Source organism: Heloderma suspectum, chromosome 1 (assembly GCF_057233095.1).
Source record: "Heloderma suspectum isolate Gila_16-S chromosome 1, 16-S_ref, whole genome shotgun sequence".
NCBI classification, from domain to species: domain Eukaryota; kingdom Metazoa; phylum Chordata; class Lepidosauria; order Squamata; family Helodermatidae; genus Heloderma; species Heloderma suspectum.
Window position 1 is genome coordinate 420,341,805 of NC_139458.1, and position 23,111 is coordinate 420,364,915.

Here is a 23,111-nt window from a genome sequence, read left to right on the forward strand (position 1 = left end):
ATAGATGAGGCAGTTCAAGCATGCATGCTTACATGAAACTGTCACTACAGACCTTTTCTCAAAACCTTCTGGCTTTGCTGCAAAAATAATAATAATCTGGCGGCAATAATGCCAAATTCAGGCTTGTAACAAAAGAATGTTGACAAATGCTGGGGGGGGGGGCATCCAAATAGTCCCCTCCCACCGCCTGCCGGTTATTTGGAAACCGCATCTCCTCTCCTCCCAAATTGCTTGGGCCCACATCACTGATGTCCTGACATATTCTTTGAGCTCAACCCAAGGTTGGGCCCAGAACACAAATCATATTTAGCTCTCCACTCTTTTTTGGCATTTGCATTAGCTAGTAGAGATGGATATAAAAATCCTGCAACTGCTGCCCTATTACCATGTGAGAAGTCCCATCCATTCATCCACAATTTGCTCTGGTGTGACTGTGAAAAAGAAGTCTATGTCTCCCACTTTGAGAAACAAGTGAGGGGTAGCCAGGCCTTAGTTTCTCCTGCCCTATCCAAAAAAGCAGCTTGCCAGCAAGTTTTGTGAGATTCTGCTCTCCTCAGACCTCTAGGGTGGCAACAAGAGGGTTAGTTGTGTGTGTGTGTGTGTGTGTGTATGTGTATATATGTGTGTGTGTGAAATTGCTGGAAGCTGGAATGAATAGATATCTTACTCTTCTGTCATTATTGACAGAGGCAGTAGACTCCCCAAATGCCATACACAGACACGAATAATCTAGTTAAAGCATATATAGATTAAATCCATTAATTAGCGATGCCAGCAGTTCTGGCAGAAAGTAAAATGCTTTCCATCTGTAGTGTCAAAATAACCTTTGGGAGGCCAGAGTGAAATAACTAAGGATACCATTTTAATACAAAGAATTAATTATTTGTTGCACTGAACACATTTTGTCTGGCTACAGTCAAAGCTGTGCATAGTCTGAATAAGAGAGAGAGAGAGAGAGAATTCTGCTTGAAGATAATCCAAATTCTACATAAAGAAGATTTTATAAACTTGGTATATTATGCAAAATAAGCAAATATGCATACTTCCACTCATTTGCATAGTTCATGCTGTATGTGCCAGTTTGCGGGGGGGGGGGGGGGTGATGACTTTCAATGGCTTCTGAAATTTCGCGAGACGCTTCCCACACATTTGTTAGCCATTTTGCAGTCATAAGGTCTAGACACTTACTTTGTAAGAGGAAAAGAAAAAGAAAAAAGCTAAGTCCCCACCCTAAAGCTGGATTCTACTCCCAACACTGCATTCTTGAGATTGCAAACTTCCAGGCAGGCCTTAAAAGAAAAAGTACCACACCTAGAAATGTGAGGTGTAATATAAAGGTGTAAATTTGATGCGTGATTTTAGGAGAAGTCAGTGAAGCTGATTCTCATCATTGGCTTCTCCACCTTCTGTTTCGGGTCAAGCAGGGACTGGGCCCTCCTTCCCTCACAGGGCTGCAACCGGCTGCCCTGTGAGCAGGAGGAGAATGATGGTAAGCAGAAGGAAACTGTCACCATCACCGTCTCGCCAAATAAACCTTTTTTCTTTTCTTTTTTACAATTTTAATGATATATATCTTCCCTCCCTATCCCTTATTCCTTGTGTGTCTTAAATTTAGTTTATAAGTCTGAGGGCAGGGACTGTCATGCTACTTATTTTTATAAGCCATTCCGGGAGCATTTTAGCTAAGGAATGGGGTATAAATGTTGCAGATCAATCAACATGTATTAAAACAAAACAATATAAAGCCATGGACTGGATCCAGATGTAGGCATCCTTACCGTACACACTTACCTGGAAGTAAGTACACACTTGCCCCCCCCCACTCACCCCCCCCCCCACTATCATCTATTCCTTCTGACAGCCCAATCTTAGACATATTTACCCCAAAGGAATACTTACTTCCAAGAAAGTGGGTATAGGGTTGCAGCATTTAAGGGGGATTTCAGCTTCCCTAAGGAAGAACTAGCAATGGCCGTGAGTGTGTGTGAATCTCTTCTTGTACTTTTTCTTCGTGGTGCTGCAAACTAACATAGCTAGAACGGTAGATTTTTGTCTCAAACCTTCCTGAAAGCTCATTGCTTCTGGAGCAATGCAGCAGCTAGTATGGAGTAACCATTTCTATCTTGGGGGGAGGTTCAGTTTTTCACAATATAAAGAGCAGTATATAATCCACCTGTAAAGGTTGAGCAGAAAATACATTCAAAGGGATACGAGACATGCAGGCTGCAGTGCAGATAATGTTTTCATGGGAAGGTGGCATGTAAATATTTTGGGGGCACAATCCTCCAGAGATAGTTATCAGTCTCCGAACATGGAGGCCGATGACTATCCAATGCATGGCGGCTGGAGCATGGAGGCAATCCTCGTCTCTGTGCTCTAGCTGCTGTGCATTTTCGGCTAAACAGGTGATTCTGCCTGTCTAAAGGGTGGAGCTTTGGAGCGGGGAGTGGGGATGCCACAGGGCGCATAGGAAGCTGCGTAATGCAGCTTCTGCAGTCTCCTCCCCTCCCTGCCTCCGGGACCACGCCCTTTTCCCCATCTCCATTTCCAAGCGCAGAAATGTAGCTGGTGCGGAGAGAACCATGCTGGCTATGAGGGGGCAGGGAGCGTGGTTTCTAGGGATGTATGAATCCCTTACCTTGCTCCGCTGAGGGGCATCTGCAGTGGGGGGGAGGCGCTCCAACCCTCCCCCCAGAATCCTCGATGGGGGGAGGCGCTCTGTCCCTCCCCCTGGAATTCTACCCGGCCGGCTCCGCTCTGCGGCCAAGCCGCGGAGCCGCCAGCTGGCTCTGGCCGCCCGCAGCCAGACATCTGGCTGCTGGGCAGCCCTGCAGGGACGCAAATGGCGGCTGTCGTAGCCGCCACCATTTGTGTCCCTGTATTGAGCTGTGATAGGCTACATAAATATTTACGTAGCGGATCACGGCAGGGGGAAAAACCCCAGCGTATGCAAATGGCGGTGGCTACCGCCATTTGTATACGCTGGGGTCTTTTTCCCCGTGCCGTGATAGGCTACGTAAATACTTATGTAGCCGATCACAGCAGGGGGGGGAAAACCCAGCATACGCAAATGGCAGTAGCCACCGCCATTTGCGTACGCTGGGGTTCCCCCCCCCCCGCTGTGATAGGCTATGTAAATACTTACGTAGCCTATCACGGCCTCCGCAGGGACGCAAATGGCATCCCTGCATTAGCCGTGATAGGCTACGTAAATATTTACGTAGCCTATCATGGCTTGAAGAGGAGGAAGCGAATGGCGGCCGCAGGACGGCTGCCATTTGCAAAGCAGCACGGATGGGAGCAGGTAAGTGCTCCATTTCGCGCGCCTTTCGTGGGGTGGGGACAGCGGGGGCTTCGTTCTGCGATGGATTTTGGGAGGCCAAATGCACTGACATTCGGCCTCACTGAGATCCGTCGCGGAATTCTCTGACATCCCTAGTGGTTTCTGGGCTCTGAGGTTGGAGCCCTTGTTCCAAGCTTGGAGTCTAGAAACTGACAAATCCTATGTCCCACACACACTGTCTAGGGGACATAAGATTGCCTCGTTAGGCAAATAAATAAATGTCATAAAACACAGGTCTCCAATTGTTAGAATTAAGGAAATAACATGAAGGTACGTTCGATTAACAACCAAACTGGGGAAAAGTTTTGCGAGGTGAATACCAGCTAACACACATTCAGGGTGGGTTAGGGTATTTTAGAAAATGTTTTTACTGTAGAATTTTATTGTTTTAAACTGTTTTATTGTATGCTGTACATTGCCCAGAGTGGCTGGGTGACCAGCCAGATGGGTGATTAATAAATTTAATAATAAATAAATAAATAAATAAATAAATTTTAGAATTGTAGATCTTTTAAAACTAGAGAATTGTAAAGAAAACCAAAGGCCAACGAATTAGGGAGACTCAGAAGATGGCTACAAGGGAGAGGGCTTTCTCAGTGATGGCCCCCCGGCTGTGGAATGAGCTCCCCACTGAGGCCTATCTGGGGCCAGCACTGTCATCTTTCCAGTGCAGGTTACGACTGCCCTCAACTTCCAGGCATTTAACGGCATATGATGGGGCACTTATGTCAGCTGTCTTGAACAGGTCTGTTACTGAAATGGTTTAGTGCAATTTTTTTTAGCTAATTAAATTGTTTTGAAATGTTGTACATTCAATGTTTTTTAGACTGCATTTTATTATAATGTTGTAATGTTGTATAATGTTTTAATGTTGTAGTTTGTATTTTTTTTCTGTGTAAATTGTTGTGAACCGCCCAGAGAGCTTGGGCTACTGGGGGGTAGAGAAATGAAATAATAATAATAATAATAATAATAATAATAATAATAATAATAATAATAATGGAAAACAAGGATATATAAACCAAGGATAAAGCTATGAAATGCGAGAGGGTGATGATGAAATGCACCAAATCTAAACCACAAGGTAATGTAGGAACAAGGCTCTGTGTGTGTGGAGAAGGGAGGATGTAATGATGCTGATTGATAATTCCATTTCTGCTATACGCTCAGTCTAAAGTTGTCAGGCAGAAATGGGAAACACCATGGAAGCCTCAAATTTCTTGAGTTCCATGTGCATTTATTATCAGCAATGACCTCCTGTTTGTGATGGTTTAATGGAGTGGCGTAAAACCAGGGCGATGTTGATATACGTTTGTTCCTATAAATTCACCGTTAAAGTGATTGAGAGTCTTTCACTCATAGGGTCATTGAAGAGTTTATGAAGCAAAAATTGAGACTTTGGCATTTATTAGCTCAGGATATGATTATTACTGAGTTAACAGAAGGAATGTTCAAGCCACAGTCATACTGAAATATACTCTCTCTTCTCCTCTGCCCCCACCCTTGTGATCTGACTGAATATGAGATACTCCTCTCTTTAATAGTTCTAGATGTTGGTATCTGCTTCATTTTCTGACTCTCCCTTTTTAAGAATACCCTTTTTCTCCTCTGTCCTTTAGAAGCTTCCAGAGTATGGGCTTATCTAATAGTGAAGGAAAACATTACTGGACAAACTGCATGTATGTATTTGTGGGCCCAGCTACACTGGGGGACTCAAACTGGGGGCTCTAGGGGTGGGGCCCAGGAATCTTACCCCACCACAGTGGCAACTCTGGGGTGGATCAATCTACCAAGTGTGATTCCATCCAGTCTCTGAATCAGTTTGCAAGTGTGTGTGTGTGTGTGTGTGTAAGAGCTGTGCACTAATGGCCTCTCAAAATTCTCCACCCTATTTCTGGGCAGATAAATTGGGGGGACCATTTCACCAGATTTCTCCTAGGGGAGGAGAAATTCTCCAACAGTTTCTCACAGATAGGGCTCACTATTAGCAGGGGTTGTAGCACAGGTTCATTCTTCTTTCCTAGGGGTTTTTGGTTTACTGCACTGCTCCTGCAGGTGGCAACAGCATCAGCTGAGTTGAGGCTTCCACTTTTCTGAGGGGGAATATTGAATTTCTTTTGGTGGCATTTTTGAGCTTGCCTAATCACTGCCAGGTGGCTGAGGGTATGTGTGTGTTTTCTATCGCTCCATTAGGCATCTTTCCATTGCTCTGCAGCCTCCCAGGCCACCTGCACTCCCTGAACTCAAAAAGCCCCATGGGAGGAATTGCCTGATGTTAGGGATGTACGAAAGTCACTTATCTTCTCACGAAATTGATTTGAGGTGGGGGGGAGGCGCTCTGTCCCTCCCCTCGAAATTCTGGCTGGGTGGGGAGGCACTCCATCCCTCCCCCCCAAATTCTGGCCGGGAGGGTGCTCCATCCCTCCCCCCCAAAATTCTGGCTGGGGGGGAGGCGCTCCGCCCCTCCCCCCCAAATACTGCCCGGCTGGGTGCACAAATGGCGGCGGCCATAGCCGCCGCCATTTGCGTCCCTGCAGTCAGCCGTGATAGGCTACGTAAATGTTTATGTAAATGTTTACATAGCCTATCACGGCTGATTTAAAAGAAAAAAAACCGCGCGTACGCAAATGGCGGCGCCCATGGGTGCCGCCATTTGCGTTTCTTATTTTGACACGTCTTAGTCTATGTAAACATTTATGTAGACTGTGGCAAAAATAAGGGGAACGCAAATAGTGTAGCGTCTATGCTATTTGCGTTCCCCTTATTTTCACCGTCTTAGTCTACGTAAATGTTTACGTAGACTAAGATGTGTCAAAATAAGGAACGCGAATGGCGGCGCCCATGGGTGCCGCCATTTGCGTATACGCGTTTGTTTTTCCCCCCCTTTAAATCAGCCGTGATAGGCTACGTAAACATTTACGTAGCCTATCATGGTATTTTTTAAAAATCTAGCCGTGATAGGCTACGTAAATCTTTACATAGCCTATCACGTTTTTTTTTTTTTTTACTGGAAATGGCGGCGGTGGCAGCCGGTCGGAAGACCAGCCGCCGCAGCCGCTGCCGCCACACCGCCGCCGAAGCTGCCACCACCAGGAGGATTCGCCCAAGGTAAGTCCCATCCCAGGGGGGGGGGGCGGGGGGCAGAACGTTTCACCACCAATTTCGGGGGGCCGAATGCGCTGGCATTCGGCCTCCCCGAGATTCATGGCGAAATTCTCTGACATCCGTACTCATGATGTCTTCCTCATGATGGCTTTAACTGAAGTGCAGGAAGCTGAGGAGGCTACAGGCTGCCACAGAGATGACTGTACAGTGACAAACAGGACACTCACACACACTCCTCAGCCACCTCACAAGTAAGGTAAGCACAAGAACCCCAAACCCAGCCCATGAGAATTTCTCTGAAATTTATCCTCCTTTGAATTTCTTTTCGAAAGCAATTTCTTTTCTACCAAATTGAATGAGAATGGTTGAAAAAAATGTGGGAGAAATGTTTGGCACAGCACTACTTTTTTTTTTTAAGTCCACACAAAAATGCGTATATATTTTTGTGCCCATTCATCTAAGTACATGAATTGTGTGCACACTTTCCCAAACATATGGACTGACGTATCCACTTCTCTCTCTCTCTCTCTCTCTCTCTCCCCCCACTCAATATTTTTGCAAGCAATTTCTCCTAATCTAACATGCTTTTGTGCATGCTTTCCCCCAATATATAGTATACATTTTTGTATGCAGGTTTCCCTATTGTACACATTTTTATTTGTAGTTTTCTCTAATATGCATATTTTTTAGGGATGTACGGAAGTCACTTACCTTTTTGACAGGGTGATTTGCGGTGGGGGGAAGGCGCTCCACACCTCCTAATCCTAATCCAGGTGGCTCCGCTCCACGGAGATTCCGCAGAGCTGCCGGCCAGGGCTGCCCGCAGCCAGACATCTGGCCACTGGGCAGCCTTCCGAAAAAACAACCCGCGTACGCAAATGGCGGCAGCTACGGCAGCCGCCCTTTGCGTTCCCTTTTTTTCGCTGTTTTAGCTTACGTAAATATTTATGTAAGCTATTATGGGAAAAAAAGGGGGAACATAAATAGTGTAATGGGCGTTATTTGCGTTCCATTTTTTTCACCATTTTAGGCTACGTAAATATTTACGTAAGCTATTATGGCGGGAAAAAAAAGGAACGCAAATAGTGCCCAGTATGCTATTTGCGTTCCCCTTTTTTTCGCTGTAATAGCTTACGTAAATATTTACGTAGGCTAAAACAGTGAAAAAAGGGAACGTAAATGGCGGCCGCCGTAGCCGCCGCTATTTGCGTACGCTGTTTTTTTTTGCTTGCCATGATAGGCTATGTAAGTATTTACGTAGCCTATCACGGCAAAGGCAGCTACGCAAATGGCATGGTGGCCGCCATTTGAGTCCGCAGCAGCCGGCTAATAGACCAGCTGCCGCTGCCGGAGCCTTGCAAGAATATCTGCTCCAGGTAAGCTTCGTCCCGGGGGGATTCGGTGGGGGGGGGAGTGGGAGGCCGTTCCGCCACGGGTTTCGGGGGTCCAAATGCCAGTTCATTCGGCCTCACTGAAATCCGTGGCGGAATTCTCCGCCATCCCTAATATTTTTTGGTTTGAAAACCCTACTGCAAATTTCAGGTCAGTGTGAATATCACCATATCATTGCATAAGTTCATATTAATATGTGAACCCCATGAATGTCTCACTCAAGGGAGCTGCTGGTTTGATCTCTTCTGTACTGCAGCTAGGAATGTACGGACTGTGTAAAATCCACTCCGTCTGTGTTTTGCAGATTGTCAGCCGCCTTTCTTTCTGTCATCCGCCCACAGATGGATGCAAATATTTTTTTTCCCATCATGCGGAAAAATACGTAAATAATTACGTAAATAATTACGTACGTATTTACACAATTATTTACATAATTTACCTCAGTACTTAACATTTAGTGTATTGTCGTCCATTCCATTCAACGTTTCCTCAGCGGAAACGTATGTATTTTTCTATGAATTTGTATGCAAAAATTTTGGGAAAGTAAAAGAATAATCCGAAAGTCCACGGACTCCGCACGGGCTGAGGGTGGCGCTCCACAGTAGATTCCACAGGTCAGATTCTTAGGAATCTGAGCTCATTTTAGTCCGTCTTGAATTTCTCCAGCATCCCTAACTACAGCATCCCTAACTCTGCAGGTGGCCAGAAGCTGGTTCTCCAACTTTCAGCCCAGCTGGGACCAGATTACATGAATAAGTATGAAGTTCCCATTAGTGTTTATAAAACTGCTGATTCTGGCCTCGCTGCACACCTTCGCATCTTGCTCAGGTCGTAGACAAGTCCATTTATAGACTGACTCCCTAATGTACTACCTGCTTCCTTCCAAGCCAGAAGCTCCAAGGTCTACCTCAGCTGCAGCCTGAGAGAGTTGTGGGACTCCCGCTGACATGCATGGAGGGAGGAGGTGGCCTTTTATGGGGTCTTTTGTTTAGCTAATCGTCAAGAATATTTCTTGAGTGGCTTTTTATTTCTGATGGCTACTAGCCCTACACCCCTCCCCTACATTTGCTGGAGTGGGTGTGGAGACCAATGTTAGCCTGGGCATGCAAATACAAGGGAAGTAGTTTAGTGTTGGAAGGTAGCTACTGCAGGAGAAAGGAGAGTTAATAATAATAATAATAATAATATCCAGCTGGCTATGAAGAAACAGCCTGTACATAGGGATGGACGAGCCCATCTCCGTCAAGGGCAGGGGGAGCTCGACGAGCTGCCCCCCCAGCTCACGTGGCCCAGCCCTGCTTGGCAAGCCTCCCTGCTTCACTCTGCCTGCCCGCAAGCTGTGCAAGTTGCCCGTCCTCTCCATGCCAAGGACTCCAGTCAAGCCCTTGTGCTTTATGCGCACAAGGGCTTGATTGCTGAGTCCTCCACACAGCCAGCCCCCAGCCTCTCTCTCTGGCCTACTCTAGAGAAGGCCAGGGCAAGAGCGCTGGGTTGCCGTCATCGCCCTTCTTCCTCACACAGCAGCCACAGTGAGGGACAAGCTGGTTGTTTTACGTAAGTGTAAGAGACTTATGGAAAACAACCAGCCGCCATCGCTATAGTGGGGCGGGTGAGAAGAAGAGGATAGGTGGCTCCTTCTTCCCTCAGCCCCCACCTGCTACAGCAGCAGCAGCAAGGGACATGCTAGTCGTTTTCCATAAGGCTCTTACATTTACGTAAAATCACCAGCCTGTCCCTCATCGCTGCCGACACAGGGAAGAAGACAGCGCCTCTTCTCCTTCCCTCATTCTTGCTACAGCAGCAACAGCAAGGCTGGTCATTTAACATAAGTGTAAGAGACTTATGGGAAACGACCAGCCTGTCCCGCGCCTAGGGATGTTGGAGAATTCCGCCACTGACTCCAGTGAGGCCAGATTCTTTAGAATCCACCCCCCCCCCAGAGTCCATGGCAGAATGGGGCAATCCCCCCCGCCACCCAGCAGAATCCCCCCAGGACAGAGCCTACCTGGCGACAGATGCAGTGGTGGATACAGCAGCGGTGGCTCCAGATCATCTTCCACGCTGCTGCGGCCACAAATGGCGTCCTGCATAGGGGACGGCATTTGTGTCCCTACACTAGGCTGTGATAGGCTACATATATATTTATGTAGCCTATCACAGCTAAAGCAGGGACGCAAATGGTGGCCGCTATGCCATTTGCGTCACTGCTTTAGCCGTGATAGGCTACGTAAATATATATGTAACCTATCATGGCCTAGCGTAGGGACGCAAATGGCATCCCCTATGCAGGACTCCATTTGCGGCTGCAGCAGCCTGGCAGCAGATGGAGGCCCTGCTGCGGATTGGCCCAGCCAGCAGCTCCGCGGACTGGCTGCGGAGTGGAGCCGGCTAGGCAGGATTCCGGGGGGGAGGACCGGATCACCTCTCCCCCATTGAGGATTCTGGGAGGAGGACCGGATCACCTCCCCCCCCCCCCGTGGAACCCAGTGGAGCCAGGTAAGTGGGGTTTCGTACACCCCTAACCAAGAGTTTGCTGTTTGCTTTTGTCTGAACAGATGCTGTTTTAAATACCAGAACTGTCTGCCCAAGTGCTTGACTGCTTCTTCATCCTCAGCTTTTATGTTTCTAGTAGTGCTGTGCTGAAAATTTCTCCCACATGTTTTTTGACCATTGTCATTCAATTTGGTAGAAAAGAAATTGCTTTCGAAAAGAAATTCAAAGGAGGAGAAATTTCGGATAAATTCTCATGGGCTGGGTTTGGAGTTTGTGTGCTTACCTTACTTAGGAGATGGCTGTAGAGTGTGCAGGAGTGTCCTGTCTGTCCTCCTTTCTGTTCTTGTAGACTAATCTCTATGGCAGCCTGCAGCCTCCTCGGCTTCCCGCACTTCAGTTAAAGCCATCATGAGGAAGGCATCATGAGGCAATTCCTCCCATGGGGCTTTTTTAGTTCAGGAAGTGCAGGTGGCCTGGGAGGCTGCAGAGCAATGGAAAGATGTGTAATAGAGAGAGAAAACACACACAGCACTCTCAGCCACCTTGCAGTGCTTAGGTAAGCTCAAAAATACCACCATTTTTTTTTTAAATTCTGCCTTAAAAAAGTGGAATCCTCAACACAGTTGATGCTGTTGTCACCTACAGAAGCAGTGCAATAAACCAAAAACCCTTTGGAAAAAAGACCTGCCAATAGTGAGCCCTATCTGTGAGAAACAGTTGGAGAATTTCTCTTCCCCTAGGAGAAATTTGGTGAAATTGTCCCCTCCCCCTCCTTTTATCTGCCCACAAATAGTCTGGAGAATTTTGAGAGGCCATTTGAGCACAGCTCTAGTTTCTACTCCCCTCCCCCCGTGTTTTAATTGAACCTCCACCACCATATCATACTGAGGGCTTTATAGCATATCATAGAATAGTAGTAGGGTTGGAAGGGGCCTACAAGGCCATCGAGTCCAACCCCCCGATATATAATGGTACCGTGATACCATTACGGTATCACACGGTACCGTAATGGTATCATGGTACCGTGATATATAAAACCATATATCACGGTACCATGAAGCAACCATCTCATACAATTTGTCAGCCATCACAATGGATCTCTTAACTTCAACTCTAATATCACCAACCAACCCCCCTTAATTTCAGTGGTGGAGCAAATCTTTTGCATGCACAAGGGCCCAGGTCCAATTTCTATCATTTACATCTCGGCTAGAAGGTCTGGGGGGAAACACACACACAGGCACACACACAGGCACACCCCCCCATCGGAGACTTTGCGAGTTGCTGCTGGTGGACAATAATGGGTGAGATGGATCAGTTCTGTGCCTCAGTATAATTAAGCGGCTTTGCATGTTCCATGGGACCCCTACGCGGACCAGCCCCGGCTCGCTGTGCAGCTGCACCCATTGTCTGATTGATTGCACAGGGAACTTGTCTAAGGGCACCTTAACTGCAAAGCTACTAAGGAAGAATATTGCAAGCCATGTAGCAGATAATTTTCTTTATTAATAATTAAAACTGGAAAATGGAGACTATTCTCTGCTTGATAATGACCCCGATTCTATTATAAATGTGTCACTATAAAATATGTGAAGATTTACCAACCCGTGTAAAAATGACCTTACTGCTCAACCATCAGTTTAAGGATGGAACCATTTCCATTTACCTTTATTTAATATGCTCAATTTTAATTAGGTGGCAAGGTGCTGATCCAAGCATCCTGTGCCTTGGGTTTTGATGAATACCCCGCCTGAAACTTAGCCGCTCTGGTGCACCCAGAGAACAGCATCAGTCACTTGTTGAGGGACATCCAGAGGTTTCCAGCTGACTGAGTTAAAATAAAACCAGTTCAAATGCTTATCGGTGAAATAAATGTAGCTTCTTGTGTGCCTAAATGCACCATCACCCCAGGATGTGTTGAGATAGCTGGTGGAGGAGCTGTGTATGGATTGTCCCTTCAGCCCATTTTGAATGAAGAACTCAAAACGAGAAGGAAGGACTCTATTGCAAAGATGAGAGATTTCACATCCACTTATCAACCCCCTTTCTCGGGCAGAAAGAGCTGCTACAAATCAGGGTAGTGGTGCTTAAAGACCTACTTTTTCAACTTGCACCCCAGCTGAACCTCCTGATCAGTTGAGAATACTGTCCCTTCCATACACATTAGCTGTGGCTGCCTCTGACATCTACTGCCCTTAGTGCATGAGTACATCGAAACACAAAGACACACTGGCTCAATTATTGCTTCTGCTTGGGCAAAATGGAGTTCCCAGAGCCTGGACTGGCCTAGTGTGAACAAGTAACATCCCCCACCCCTCACCCCATGGGACCTTTCTACAGTAGTAGTTCAGTCAGGGCAAGCATCTGAAAAAACAGGATTGTCCCAGGTGGTCTCAGATTAGACCACAAGAGCCATCTGTTTTAAAGCTAAAAGTGCCCATCAGAAAGAATAAATGAATGAAGATACCAAATTCACCTTTTCATTTCCTAAGCATCTCTAGTTAACAGATCCAATTATTACTAAGCAATGAATCTTGCAAACCAAATGTGCTGATGAGAAAAAAGAAAAACAAAACCCAAAACATATTCAAAGGGGCAGTTCACTCTTTCGTACCCTCCAAGGGGCACGCAACATTTTTTTTTTTAAATGGGATGATTATATGGAAAACAAATTGAGAGCTGACATTTGAGGAGGCCTTTGCAAGCATGTGAATGCCCTGATGCATGCCCAAACTGTGGGCTTCAAAATATAAGAATCCTAGCACAGCCTTCCTCAACCTGGTGTCCTCCAGATGTTTTGGACCATAACTTCCACCTATCCCAGGGAGCATGACCAATGATCAGAGATGGAAGTTGTAGTCCAAAACATCTGGAGGGCAGCAAGTTGGTGAAGGCTTCATAGCAGATCACAAAATACTACTAGGTTGGGAGGGCTGCACTCAGCTTGGTGCATTATAAGCTGTTCAGGCCTGGAGTAGGAGCCATGATTTCTATGGTGTGGTGTGTGGCTTCCAAGCGGCCTTTTAACTCCAGTACCTCCAGTACCCCTTCATGGATCACTGCCTTGTTGTGGCGAAGGGGCTTGCGTAACTCAGTGAAGCCATAAGCTATGCCGTGCAGGGCCACCCAAGACGGACAGGTCATGGCAGAGAGTTCTGACAAAATGTGGTCCACTGGAGAAGGAAATGGCAACCCACTCCAGTATTCTTGCCAAGAAAACCCCATGGAACGTATCACAAGGCTAAAAGATATGACGCCGGAAGATGAGCCCCTCAGGTCGGAAGGTGTCCAATATGCTACTGGGGAAGAGCAGAGGGTATTTCCAAGTAGCGCCAGAAAGAGCGAAGCGGCTGGGCCAAACCCGAAAGGACACTCAGCTGTGGATGTGTCTGGTGGCGAAAAGAAAATCCGATGCTGTAAAGAACAATATTGTTTAGGAACCTGGAATGTCAGATCAATGAATCAAGGTAAGCTGGAGGTGGTCAAACATGAGATGGCAAGATTGAACATCGACATCTTGGGAATCAGCGAACTAAAATGGACAGGCATGGGCGAATTTAATTCAGGTGACCATCATATCTACTATTGTGGGCAAGAATCCCTTAGAAGAAATGGAGTAGCACTCATAGTCAACAAAAGGGTGGGAAAAGCAGTACTGGGGTACAATCTTAAAAATGATAGAATGATCTCAGTACGAATCCAAGGCAAACCATTCAACATCACAGTAATTCAAGTCTATGCCCCAACCACTGAGGCCGAAGAAGCTGAGGTTGATCGGTTCTATGAAGACCTACAACACCTTCTAGAACTAACACCAACAAAAGATGTCCTCTTCATCATAGGGGATTGGAATGCTAAAGTAGGAAATCAAGAAATCACTGGGATAACAGGCAGGCATGGCCTTGGTGTACAAAATGAAGCAGGACAAAAGCTAATAGAGTTTTGCCAAGAGAACATGCTGATCATAGCAAACACTCTTTTCCAACAGCACAAGAGGCGACTCTACACATGGACGTCACTAGATGGTCAATATCGAAATCAGATTGATTATGTACTTTGCAGCCAAAGATGGAGAAGCTCTATACAGTCAGTAAAAACAAGACCTGGAGCTGACTGTGGCTCAGATCGTGAGCTGCTTCTTGCAAAATTTCGTCTTAAATTGAAGAACGTCGGGAAAACCACTAAACCGTTCAGGTATGACCTAAATCATATCCCTGATGAATATACAGTGGAGGTGAGGAATAGATTTCAGGGATTAGACCTGATAGACAGAGTGCCTGAGGAACTATGGACGGAGGTCCGTAACATTGTTCAGGAGGCAGCAACGAAATCCATCCCAAAGAAAAAGAAATGCAAGAAAGCCAAGTGGCTGTCTGATGAGGCTTTACAAGTAGCTCACGAAAGAAGGGAAGCGAAAAGCAAGGGAGAAAGGGGAAGATATACCCAACTGAACGCAGAGTTCCAGAGAATAGCAAGGAGAGACAAGAAGGCCTTCTTAAATGAACAATGCAAAGAAATCGAGGAAAACAACAGAATGGGAAAGACTAGAGATCTCTTCAAGAAAATTGGAGATCTCAAGGGAACGTTTTGTGCAAAGACGGGCATGATAAAGGACAAAGAAGGCAGGGACCTAACAGAAGCAGATGAGATTAAGAAGAGGTGGCAAGAATACACAGAAGAACTATACAGGAAAGATCTGAATGTCCCTGATAGCCATGATAGTGTGGTCACTGAACTTGAGCCAGACATCCTCGAGAGTGAAGTCAAGTGGGCCTTAGGAAGCATTAGTAACAACAAAGCTAGCGGAGATGACAGTATTCCAGCCGAGCTATTTAAAATCCTAAAAGATGATGCTGTTAAAGTGCTGCATTCAATATGTCAACAAATCTGGAACACTCAACAGTGGCCACAAGACTGGAAAAGGTCAGTTTACATTCCAATTCCAAAGAAGGGCAATGCCAAAGAGTGTTCAAACTACCGCACAATTGCGCTCATTTCACATGCCAGCAAGGTGATGCTCAAAATCCTACAAGCTAGGCTTCAGCAGTATGCGAACCGAGAACTACCGGAAGTACAAGCTGGGTTTAGAAGAGGCAGAGGAACTAGAGATCAAATCGCCAACATTTGCTGCATCATGGAGAAAGCAAGAGAATTCCAGAAAAACGTCTATTTCTGCTTCATTGACTATGCTAAAGCCTTTGATTGTGTGGATCACAACAAACTGTGGCAAATTCTTAAAGTGATGGGAGTACCAGACCACCTTACCTGTCTCCTGAGAAACCTGTACGAGGGTCAAGAAGCAACAGTAAGAACCAGACATGGAACAACCGATTGGTTCAAAATTGGGAAAGGAGTACGACAAGGCTGCATATTGTCACCCTGCTTATTTAACTTATATGCAGAGTACATCATGAGAAATGCCGGGTTGGATGAATCAGAGGTCGGAATTAAGATTGCTGGGAGAATTATCAACAACCTCCGATATGCAGACAATGCCACCCTAATGGCAGAAAGCGAAGAGGATCTCAAGAGCCTCTTGTTGAGGGTGAAAGAGGAGAGTGCAAAAGCTGGTTTGAAACTCAACATTAAAAAAACTAAGATCATGGCATCTGGCCCCATCACTTCCTGGCATATACAAGGGGAAGAAATGGAAGCAGTGACAGATTTTACTTTCTTGGGCTCCAAGATCACCACAGACGGTGATTGTAGCCATGAAATTAAAAGACGCTTGCTCCTGGGGAGGAAAGCTATGGCCAACCTAGACAGCATAGTAAGAAGCAGAGACATCACCTTGCCGACAAAGGTCCGTCTAATCAAAGCTATGGTTTTCCCAGTAGTAATGTATGGCTGTGAGAGCTGGACTCTAAGGAAGGCTGAGCGCCGAAGAATTGATGCTTTCGAACTGTGGTGCTGGAGAAGACTCTTACGAGTCCCCTGGACTGCAAGGAGGTCAAATCAGTCCATCCTAAAGGAAATCAACCCTGAGTGCTCATTGGAAGGACAGATAATGAAGCTGAAGCTCCAATATTTTGGCCACCTAATGCGAAGAGAAAACTCCCTGGAAAAGACCCTGATGCTGGGAAAGACTGAAGGCAAAAGGAGAAGGGGACGGCAGAGGATGAGATGGCTAGATAGCATCACGGATGCAATGAATATGAACTTGAGCACGCTCCGGGAGAGAGCGCAGGACAGGAAGGCCTGGCGTGCTATGGTCCATGGGGTCACGAAGAGTCGGACACGACTGAACGACTGAACAACAACAACCTCTCACTTTAGAGTGTTATGCTGCCTCCTTCACACACCTTTCTCTGTCCAAGCTTGTACACTCCAGCAGCAACTGCTGAAGGGAGTTGGTTGGAGAGGACTGAAACATACGAAGCCATTTGGATCTGGAACATAGGAAGCTGCCTTCTACTGAGTTAGACCATTGTTCCACCTAGTACAGTAATGCTGAGGGATGTATGAGAATTTCATTTTTGCTTGCCAAACATGCCCTGTTCAAAGCCCTGAATGTGGGCACAAACGTGTGAGCACGTGTCCGCCGAAAACATTCGCAATTGTCAACAGTGTGCTCATGTTCGTCTCGTTCCCAAGTTCAATTTGCACAGATTTCCTGTTTTGCACAAATTTCCTCGGTAGACTAACTCAGCCTAGCTTTAGCCTATGGAGGAAATCTGCACAGATTTCAGGAGATTCGCGCAGATCTCCCTTTCGACTGCTGCTGGATTTGCACAAATCTCCCGTTCACACAAAGCGAGCGGCAATTGCAAATATGAATAGGAATCAGGTGTGAAATGAGTGGCAAGATGATGTTCAGAGAATCCTAACAATCTCATACACTGCTTAATTGCCCATCCCTAGTGGCTTGCCAGGGTTTCAGACAAGAATGTTTCCCAGCCTGACTGCTCACAATCTTGGGCATTTTCAGGAGGCACTCAGGGCCTCCATTAACCTTTTTGCAGCCTGTCTGGGTCAACAAAAACTCTCTTTCCTTTCCTCTGTGGTTTTTTTTTTGGGGGGGGGGCGTCTGGCAGTCCACAATACATGGCTGGTGAGCTGCATTCAGCTTCATGGATCTCAAGGTTTACAGACATGCTGCAGAACAACAAACACATTTAGTAGTAAGTCAAGCTCAGGAATGTTTTAAAACATTTTCTATAAATAACAATAAGAGTTTTTAAATTATCTTTCTTTAAATGGGAATTGTGATCTTTAATTGAATTCAATAGCTCTGCAAATGGACCAAATAATTTCTAATTGATTAGATCATTTACTCCGTTAACAGCCCATTTTCTCCTTAAACGTGCATTTGCTTCTACCAGCATTAACTTTCTTTCATTAGCAGTTAATATTCAATTGCCTCTTTTCTTCATTGCACTAATTAATTGAAAGCAGGGTGGGGGAGGTAACTTTCCACCTTTTAGTAGTGCATAAAGTTCCAAAGTCAACTGTCTCCCTGTTTCTGACAGGCAGTGAGAGCTTTTTAAATAACGAACAGTCAGGAAAAGGAATAAGAACAGATCTAGAACATAAAGGTAAAACCATCTTTAAAGGCAGGTTTCCCGCAAGGCAGCGGCTGCCTCCTGCAAGGTGTTGAACATCCTCTACTCCCACTGACGTCAATGTGAGATGAAAGTGCTCAGCATCCATGCTGAATCAGGCACCACAGTGTCCAAGTGTCACTAGAAGGCACAGCAGCTCTTGCCAGTAAAAGGAATACATTAAAACATAAAAATAATAAAGTGCCAACAAAATAGGCTGATGGAATAATTCACAGCTGAGATGAGATTCAGCAGCTGGATATGCCTGAACATGTGGTGAGAGTCTAATAAGGGATACCTGCATCTCTTATAATGCTATGATGGCAGCATAGTAATATGAAATAATAGACATATTCACCAGGTGTCTTTCAGTGGGATGGGAACAACAGCAATTTGATACAGGCAATCAGAGGGCACACAGACTTTGTGACATATAATGACCATGAGACAAATCTTACACGGCACCATCATCTGCACAAAGCAGTGTTCCCCAAATTTCTGATAACTGGGGCACAAGTGGTATTTTCTTTGTGAATTAAAAGTGGAAGTACATTTTAGCCTTACTATAATGTCTGTCTGTCTGTCTGTCTATCTATAGTGTCTATCTCTCTAGACACACCCACACACACTAACAGTGAACTCATTCTCTGAGTGCGGATCCTTATGCAGCCAAAACCGCACCATCCACACAGGGTTTGCACAAGCCAAGAGTTGCAGAAATACAGTACATTTTTTCAAGGGAAAGAAACACAAAACACTAAGAAAGTGGGAACAGTCCAATGAGGATTAAGTAACTAACTATAGCCCATAGTTATCACACCCATTCCTTTATCCAGACAATCAGGGCTCAGGGATAAGTTTATGATTTGGGGGCAATGGTGGTAAACAGAAATCTAATTCTGGGGATTATCAAAGATATTCACAGAGAAACACTGAGGGGAAAAAAGCAAGCCAGAGGCATTACAGGGAGGCAGAGAACACCTTTTTGAAAACACCACTAGCTTGTGTTCTGGCCCACAGCATCAACGTCATGATTTGGGGAGGAGGGGATTCTAAACATATGTGCACATACTGTGTATGTCGTCATCATGGATCCTGTGTGGGGAAGATCACACAGAGCAACCTGCCTTTGAGGAAGCTCTCTAGCACCGTACACTTCACTGAAAGAACAGAGTTTGGAAATTCTGATTAAGTTACCTTCAGAACTGGGCAATTAAAAAAGCCAATAAAGTACTTTCCCTGCCAGCTTTATTACAATCTCTCAGAGAGTGGAGAGTGATCTCACCAAGCCTCCTGGGAACTACCATTTATATTACAACATTAACATGCAGTTATACAGAGGCAAAGTGGTAACAATGCAGTTAGATCTTATATACTAACAGCGAACTCGGGTGATGAGTTAATTGACAGCTATGTAGCCAAAAGGGGCTACTGAGAAACAACGGGGAGGTATTAGCATGCTTGGGGAAAACAGGATGTTTGTCAAAGTAGAAAAAAAAAAATCTTTAGATTAAAACACCCTTCCCACCCCCATCCCCGGGCACTATGACAGGAGTGTTGGACCTCTTCCATCCAGTGAGCTGAATTCCATTTTGGAAAAGCTTGTGGGGGGTGGGATTCCACTGGCAGGCAGGGTCAAAGGCAAAAGGGGCAGGGCTGAAGGAAAAAGGGGTGGAGCCAAATACCCCAAATATCACCATATAATGACTGAGCATGTTCAGTGGCCACAGACTGCTGACGGTCTGTTGTGTAGGAGGGATGGAAAAAGAATGGAGAGGTGGAATGGAATGGAGTTTCCTGAAAGAAGTCATGGCTGGCTGGAATACTGAACAGGAACACTCAACATTGCAACGTTTTGTTGCAGAGTTCCACAGGTATACTTGTAAAACCCATATTTAGGTCTATATTCCTATTTTTCCAAGTCCATTGATGTATTTTTCACATTGGGTTTCAAATATATTCATCCTTACCAATATTTCTGTGTAACTCTCTAATAATAACTGTTTGGGTTCCCTGTGCTTCCTGCATCTGTTCACTTTCCTTCTGTCTTGTGGAACCTTCTGCTGTTGGTTTTCCCTGGCTGGAATACTGAACAAGAACACTCAACACTGCAACATTTTGTTGCAGGGTTCCACTTGTAAAGACTCAACTTAAACATGTTATTGCAGATTGAGCCCAAATTAACTCATTACAGTTTGGGCCTGATTTAGATTGCTCCCCATTGCCTCCTAACAGCCCACCCTACCCTCACCTTTCCCAAACTTATCTTTCAAGTGAGGGTGAAAGGGTGGGCTGGCTGCACTGGAAGCCTCATCTTTAAGGCATGGATGCCCCCACGAGCATGTGTGGGACTATCCACTGACACTGAAAAGCAAAGGAAATGAAGTTCCCAATGTTTCCTGGGTGTATCTGTGAACGCTCACATGCATGTCCAGGCCATAAGCACATATTTGCTGCCACCAGCTTTGAGTCCTCCTCCCAGAAGGGCATGTTTTGGGAAAGCAGAGAGGGCTGGGAAGGAGGAATGGCACAAAACTGAGCCCATTCAAAACTGGGCCCAAACGTTAGACGGTTCTTGGTCTGATTCAGAGTAAGCCTGGGAGATGTAATAATATGTACATTTGAGATTCGGTACCATCAATGTTCCTCATTAAAATCTGTGTGAGAATCCACATCTCATTGTAAAGCATGAGCTTGAATGTATAACATCCCAGAAAAATCTACAGGAATTTGGATACTGAACAAGAACACTCAACACCTCAGGTATCTGGATTGGAAATGATTTATGCCCCAGACAAAGGAAAGATGTCACCAGTTAGGGAGAGAGTTGCATACTGAATGAACCACTAGTCTAACATACTATGTGACAGCTTCTTATACAGGTAATCTTATTTACTTGATGTTAACGATGAGCAAACAGCAATATCATTCCTCATTTCTAAAGCAGTCAAACAGTTGCTAAATTAGTCATGCTTGCCTGATTCCAAATGGTCTAAGGCCTCTTTCTCTATTCTGCTCATGATGCCATTAAGAACCATGGCTCACATCCTTAGTGCTAGGACAGATGTTGCTTAGAATGCAATTCTGTTGCCCCTGCAGCTGTTTGGTCCAAGCCCAGTGGAGCCATAGCCATGGTCATCCATGAAACTAAATAACCAGTTCCTACCTCCTTTAGCCATGGCTGGTATAAGAGCATTATGGAAAAAGGAAATTAATGTCCAGACATTTGCCTGGGTATAGCATGAACAAAGCACCCATCTACCACATCTGAGTTGCTTGGCACCCTGTGCTATGAAGGAGGATGCAACCAGTATGGTCAATGCAACTGCAATCTTTATGTATGGGAGACTAGCCCTAAAGACCATGGCCATATATCTTCACAAAGGTTTTTCTACCCATCAAAGCAGATATCTGCAGAAAATCTAGAAACCAGAAACATGATGAAGATCAATATTTAGCATCTGATGAAGTGGGCAGTGTCCATGAAACCTTATGCCACAAAATATTTAGAAGTTCCACCACAGTTGACTAACCTGACCAATGGGTTCTTTTGTAGGTGGCTTCCCTCTTCTAGCTGTGCTTGTAGCTAGAGTGGTGGTGGTTTCCATGACTGACGTGGACATCTCAGACTGCATTGCAGTGGCAGTTGACTCTGTGGTCATAGAGGAAGGCACTTCACCAACGAGTCTCACATTCCCTTCAATCACTATGTTGGCGTCATTCTCGGCGGCCATGTTCAGGACTTTCAAGCCATTGTAGTACAGTCCGGAAAGCTGGCCCTGAAATGGATGACCCCGCTCCTTTCCTCCAATTTTTATCGTCGCTTGGCTATTGAAGATTGTGAGCTGACGCCCTGCAAAGATAGTATTACATACATGCAGAAAATGTTGATTGCGAACACTACACTCTTAAAAAAGGTTGATTGAACAGATTATTATGGGGTGGAGGATGAGAGCAATAAACTATAAGAAAGGAATTTTGCTCATAATTCATTGCTTTTTAATGAGGTGTCCATGGAATGCAGAATAATTTCTTAAATTGATGCTTCTTTTATGTGCACTAAAAAGGCCAATTGGGACTTTGTTTAGTATCCTCAGTTCCTATTTCCCACAATCCTCCACCACACCTTTTTGTGGGGGGATTTCCAAGTTTTAGATTTGGTGTGTAGCTCAGGTGATCACTAGTGATTACATAATATTTACATGTAGCATGTCTCTCATAACAAACATTCATCTATGTAGATCTATGAAATCTCTAGACTGGCCCTTATGTCTAATAAATCCCAATGATAAGGAATTATCTTCAAGTACAACATCATATATCTTTTCCTTATGTATGGATCTGTAAGGCTATCTAAGTCTGAAGCATGCCAACAAGAGTAGCTCTGTGTATATTCCTAATACTGAAACTTGATATATGAATGTTGAGGTATTCCTCTAACACACACACACACAGTCACACACACACACACACACACACACACACGCTGAGGAGGCATGGGATACATACTGTATACTGAGCATTTCAGAAATAAAAAAATGCTAAAGAAAAAAGAGAGATGTCTGATTGTCTTTCAGCAAGGCTATTGACTAAAAGAAAAAACAAGGAAATTAAAAAAAAACGTTTTTGATGTAAAAGCAATTTCAAGGAATGATACACATATCGATGAAGAGTCATGTCACATTGCTATTTAAAACAGAAATCCTCACCAATGCAAACCCATTATTATTAGTAGTAGTCTTAATAAACATAATATTCTCTTGTGCAGATTGGTTTCTGCTCATAATAAAAGCATGCACACAACTTTAAGCTCTTTTTTAAATTAGTATTTGTTCCAAAATCCCCTTAGAAGGTAGCAAACGTTAAAGGGACTTCATCTTGTTTGGCAGTCATATTGCCCACTATTTAAGATAACCTACAGTTTAAACAATGATTTTTGTTTCTGTTTGTCTGCTTCAGGACCGTAATGAAGATCTCATAACTACATACATATATCGATATTTAGTTAAGAATTTAGATGACGGAACACGTAACATAATCTATGAATGATTTATCAGTTTTGGTTAATGTTTGCTATGAGTACCTTCATAGATTGAGTTAGTGGATTATATTTAACAGTCCCTTTAACCTTAAGTTAACAGGGTAAGATTATTAAACAGGAGGTACCACTAAAATGTATAGAAATTATTATATACACGGTATGCAAATATTTACTCTACATTTTACTGTTTAAAATT

General features: G+C 44.8%; 1 protein-coding gene across 18 annotated transcripts in view; it reads right to left on the reverse strand.

Annotated features, from left to right (window-relative positions):
* The window catches only part of NRXN1 (neurexin 1), a 1,598,206-nt gene that overhangs the window by 180,522 nt on the left and 1,394,573 nt on the right, over positions 1–23,111 (reverse strand). For all 18 annotated transcript variants that reach the window (XM_084829231.1, XM_084829225.1, XM_084829224.1 and 15 more), the window contains one exon: positions 21,408–21,727. In XM_084829231.1, the coding sequence (XP_084685357.1) occupies positions 21,408–21,727 (320 nt within the window). The remainder of the gene's footprint in view (positions 1–21,407; positions 21,728–23,111) is intronic.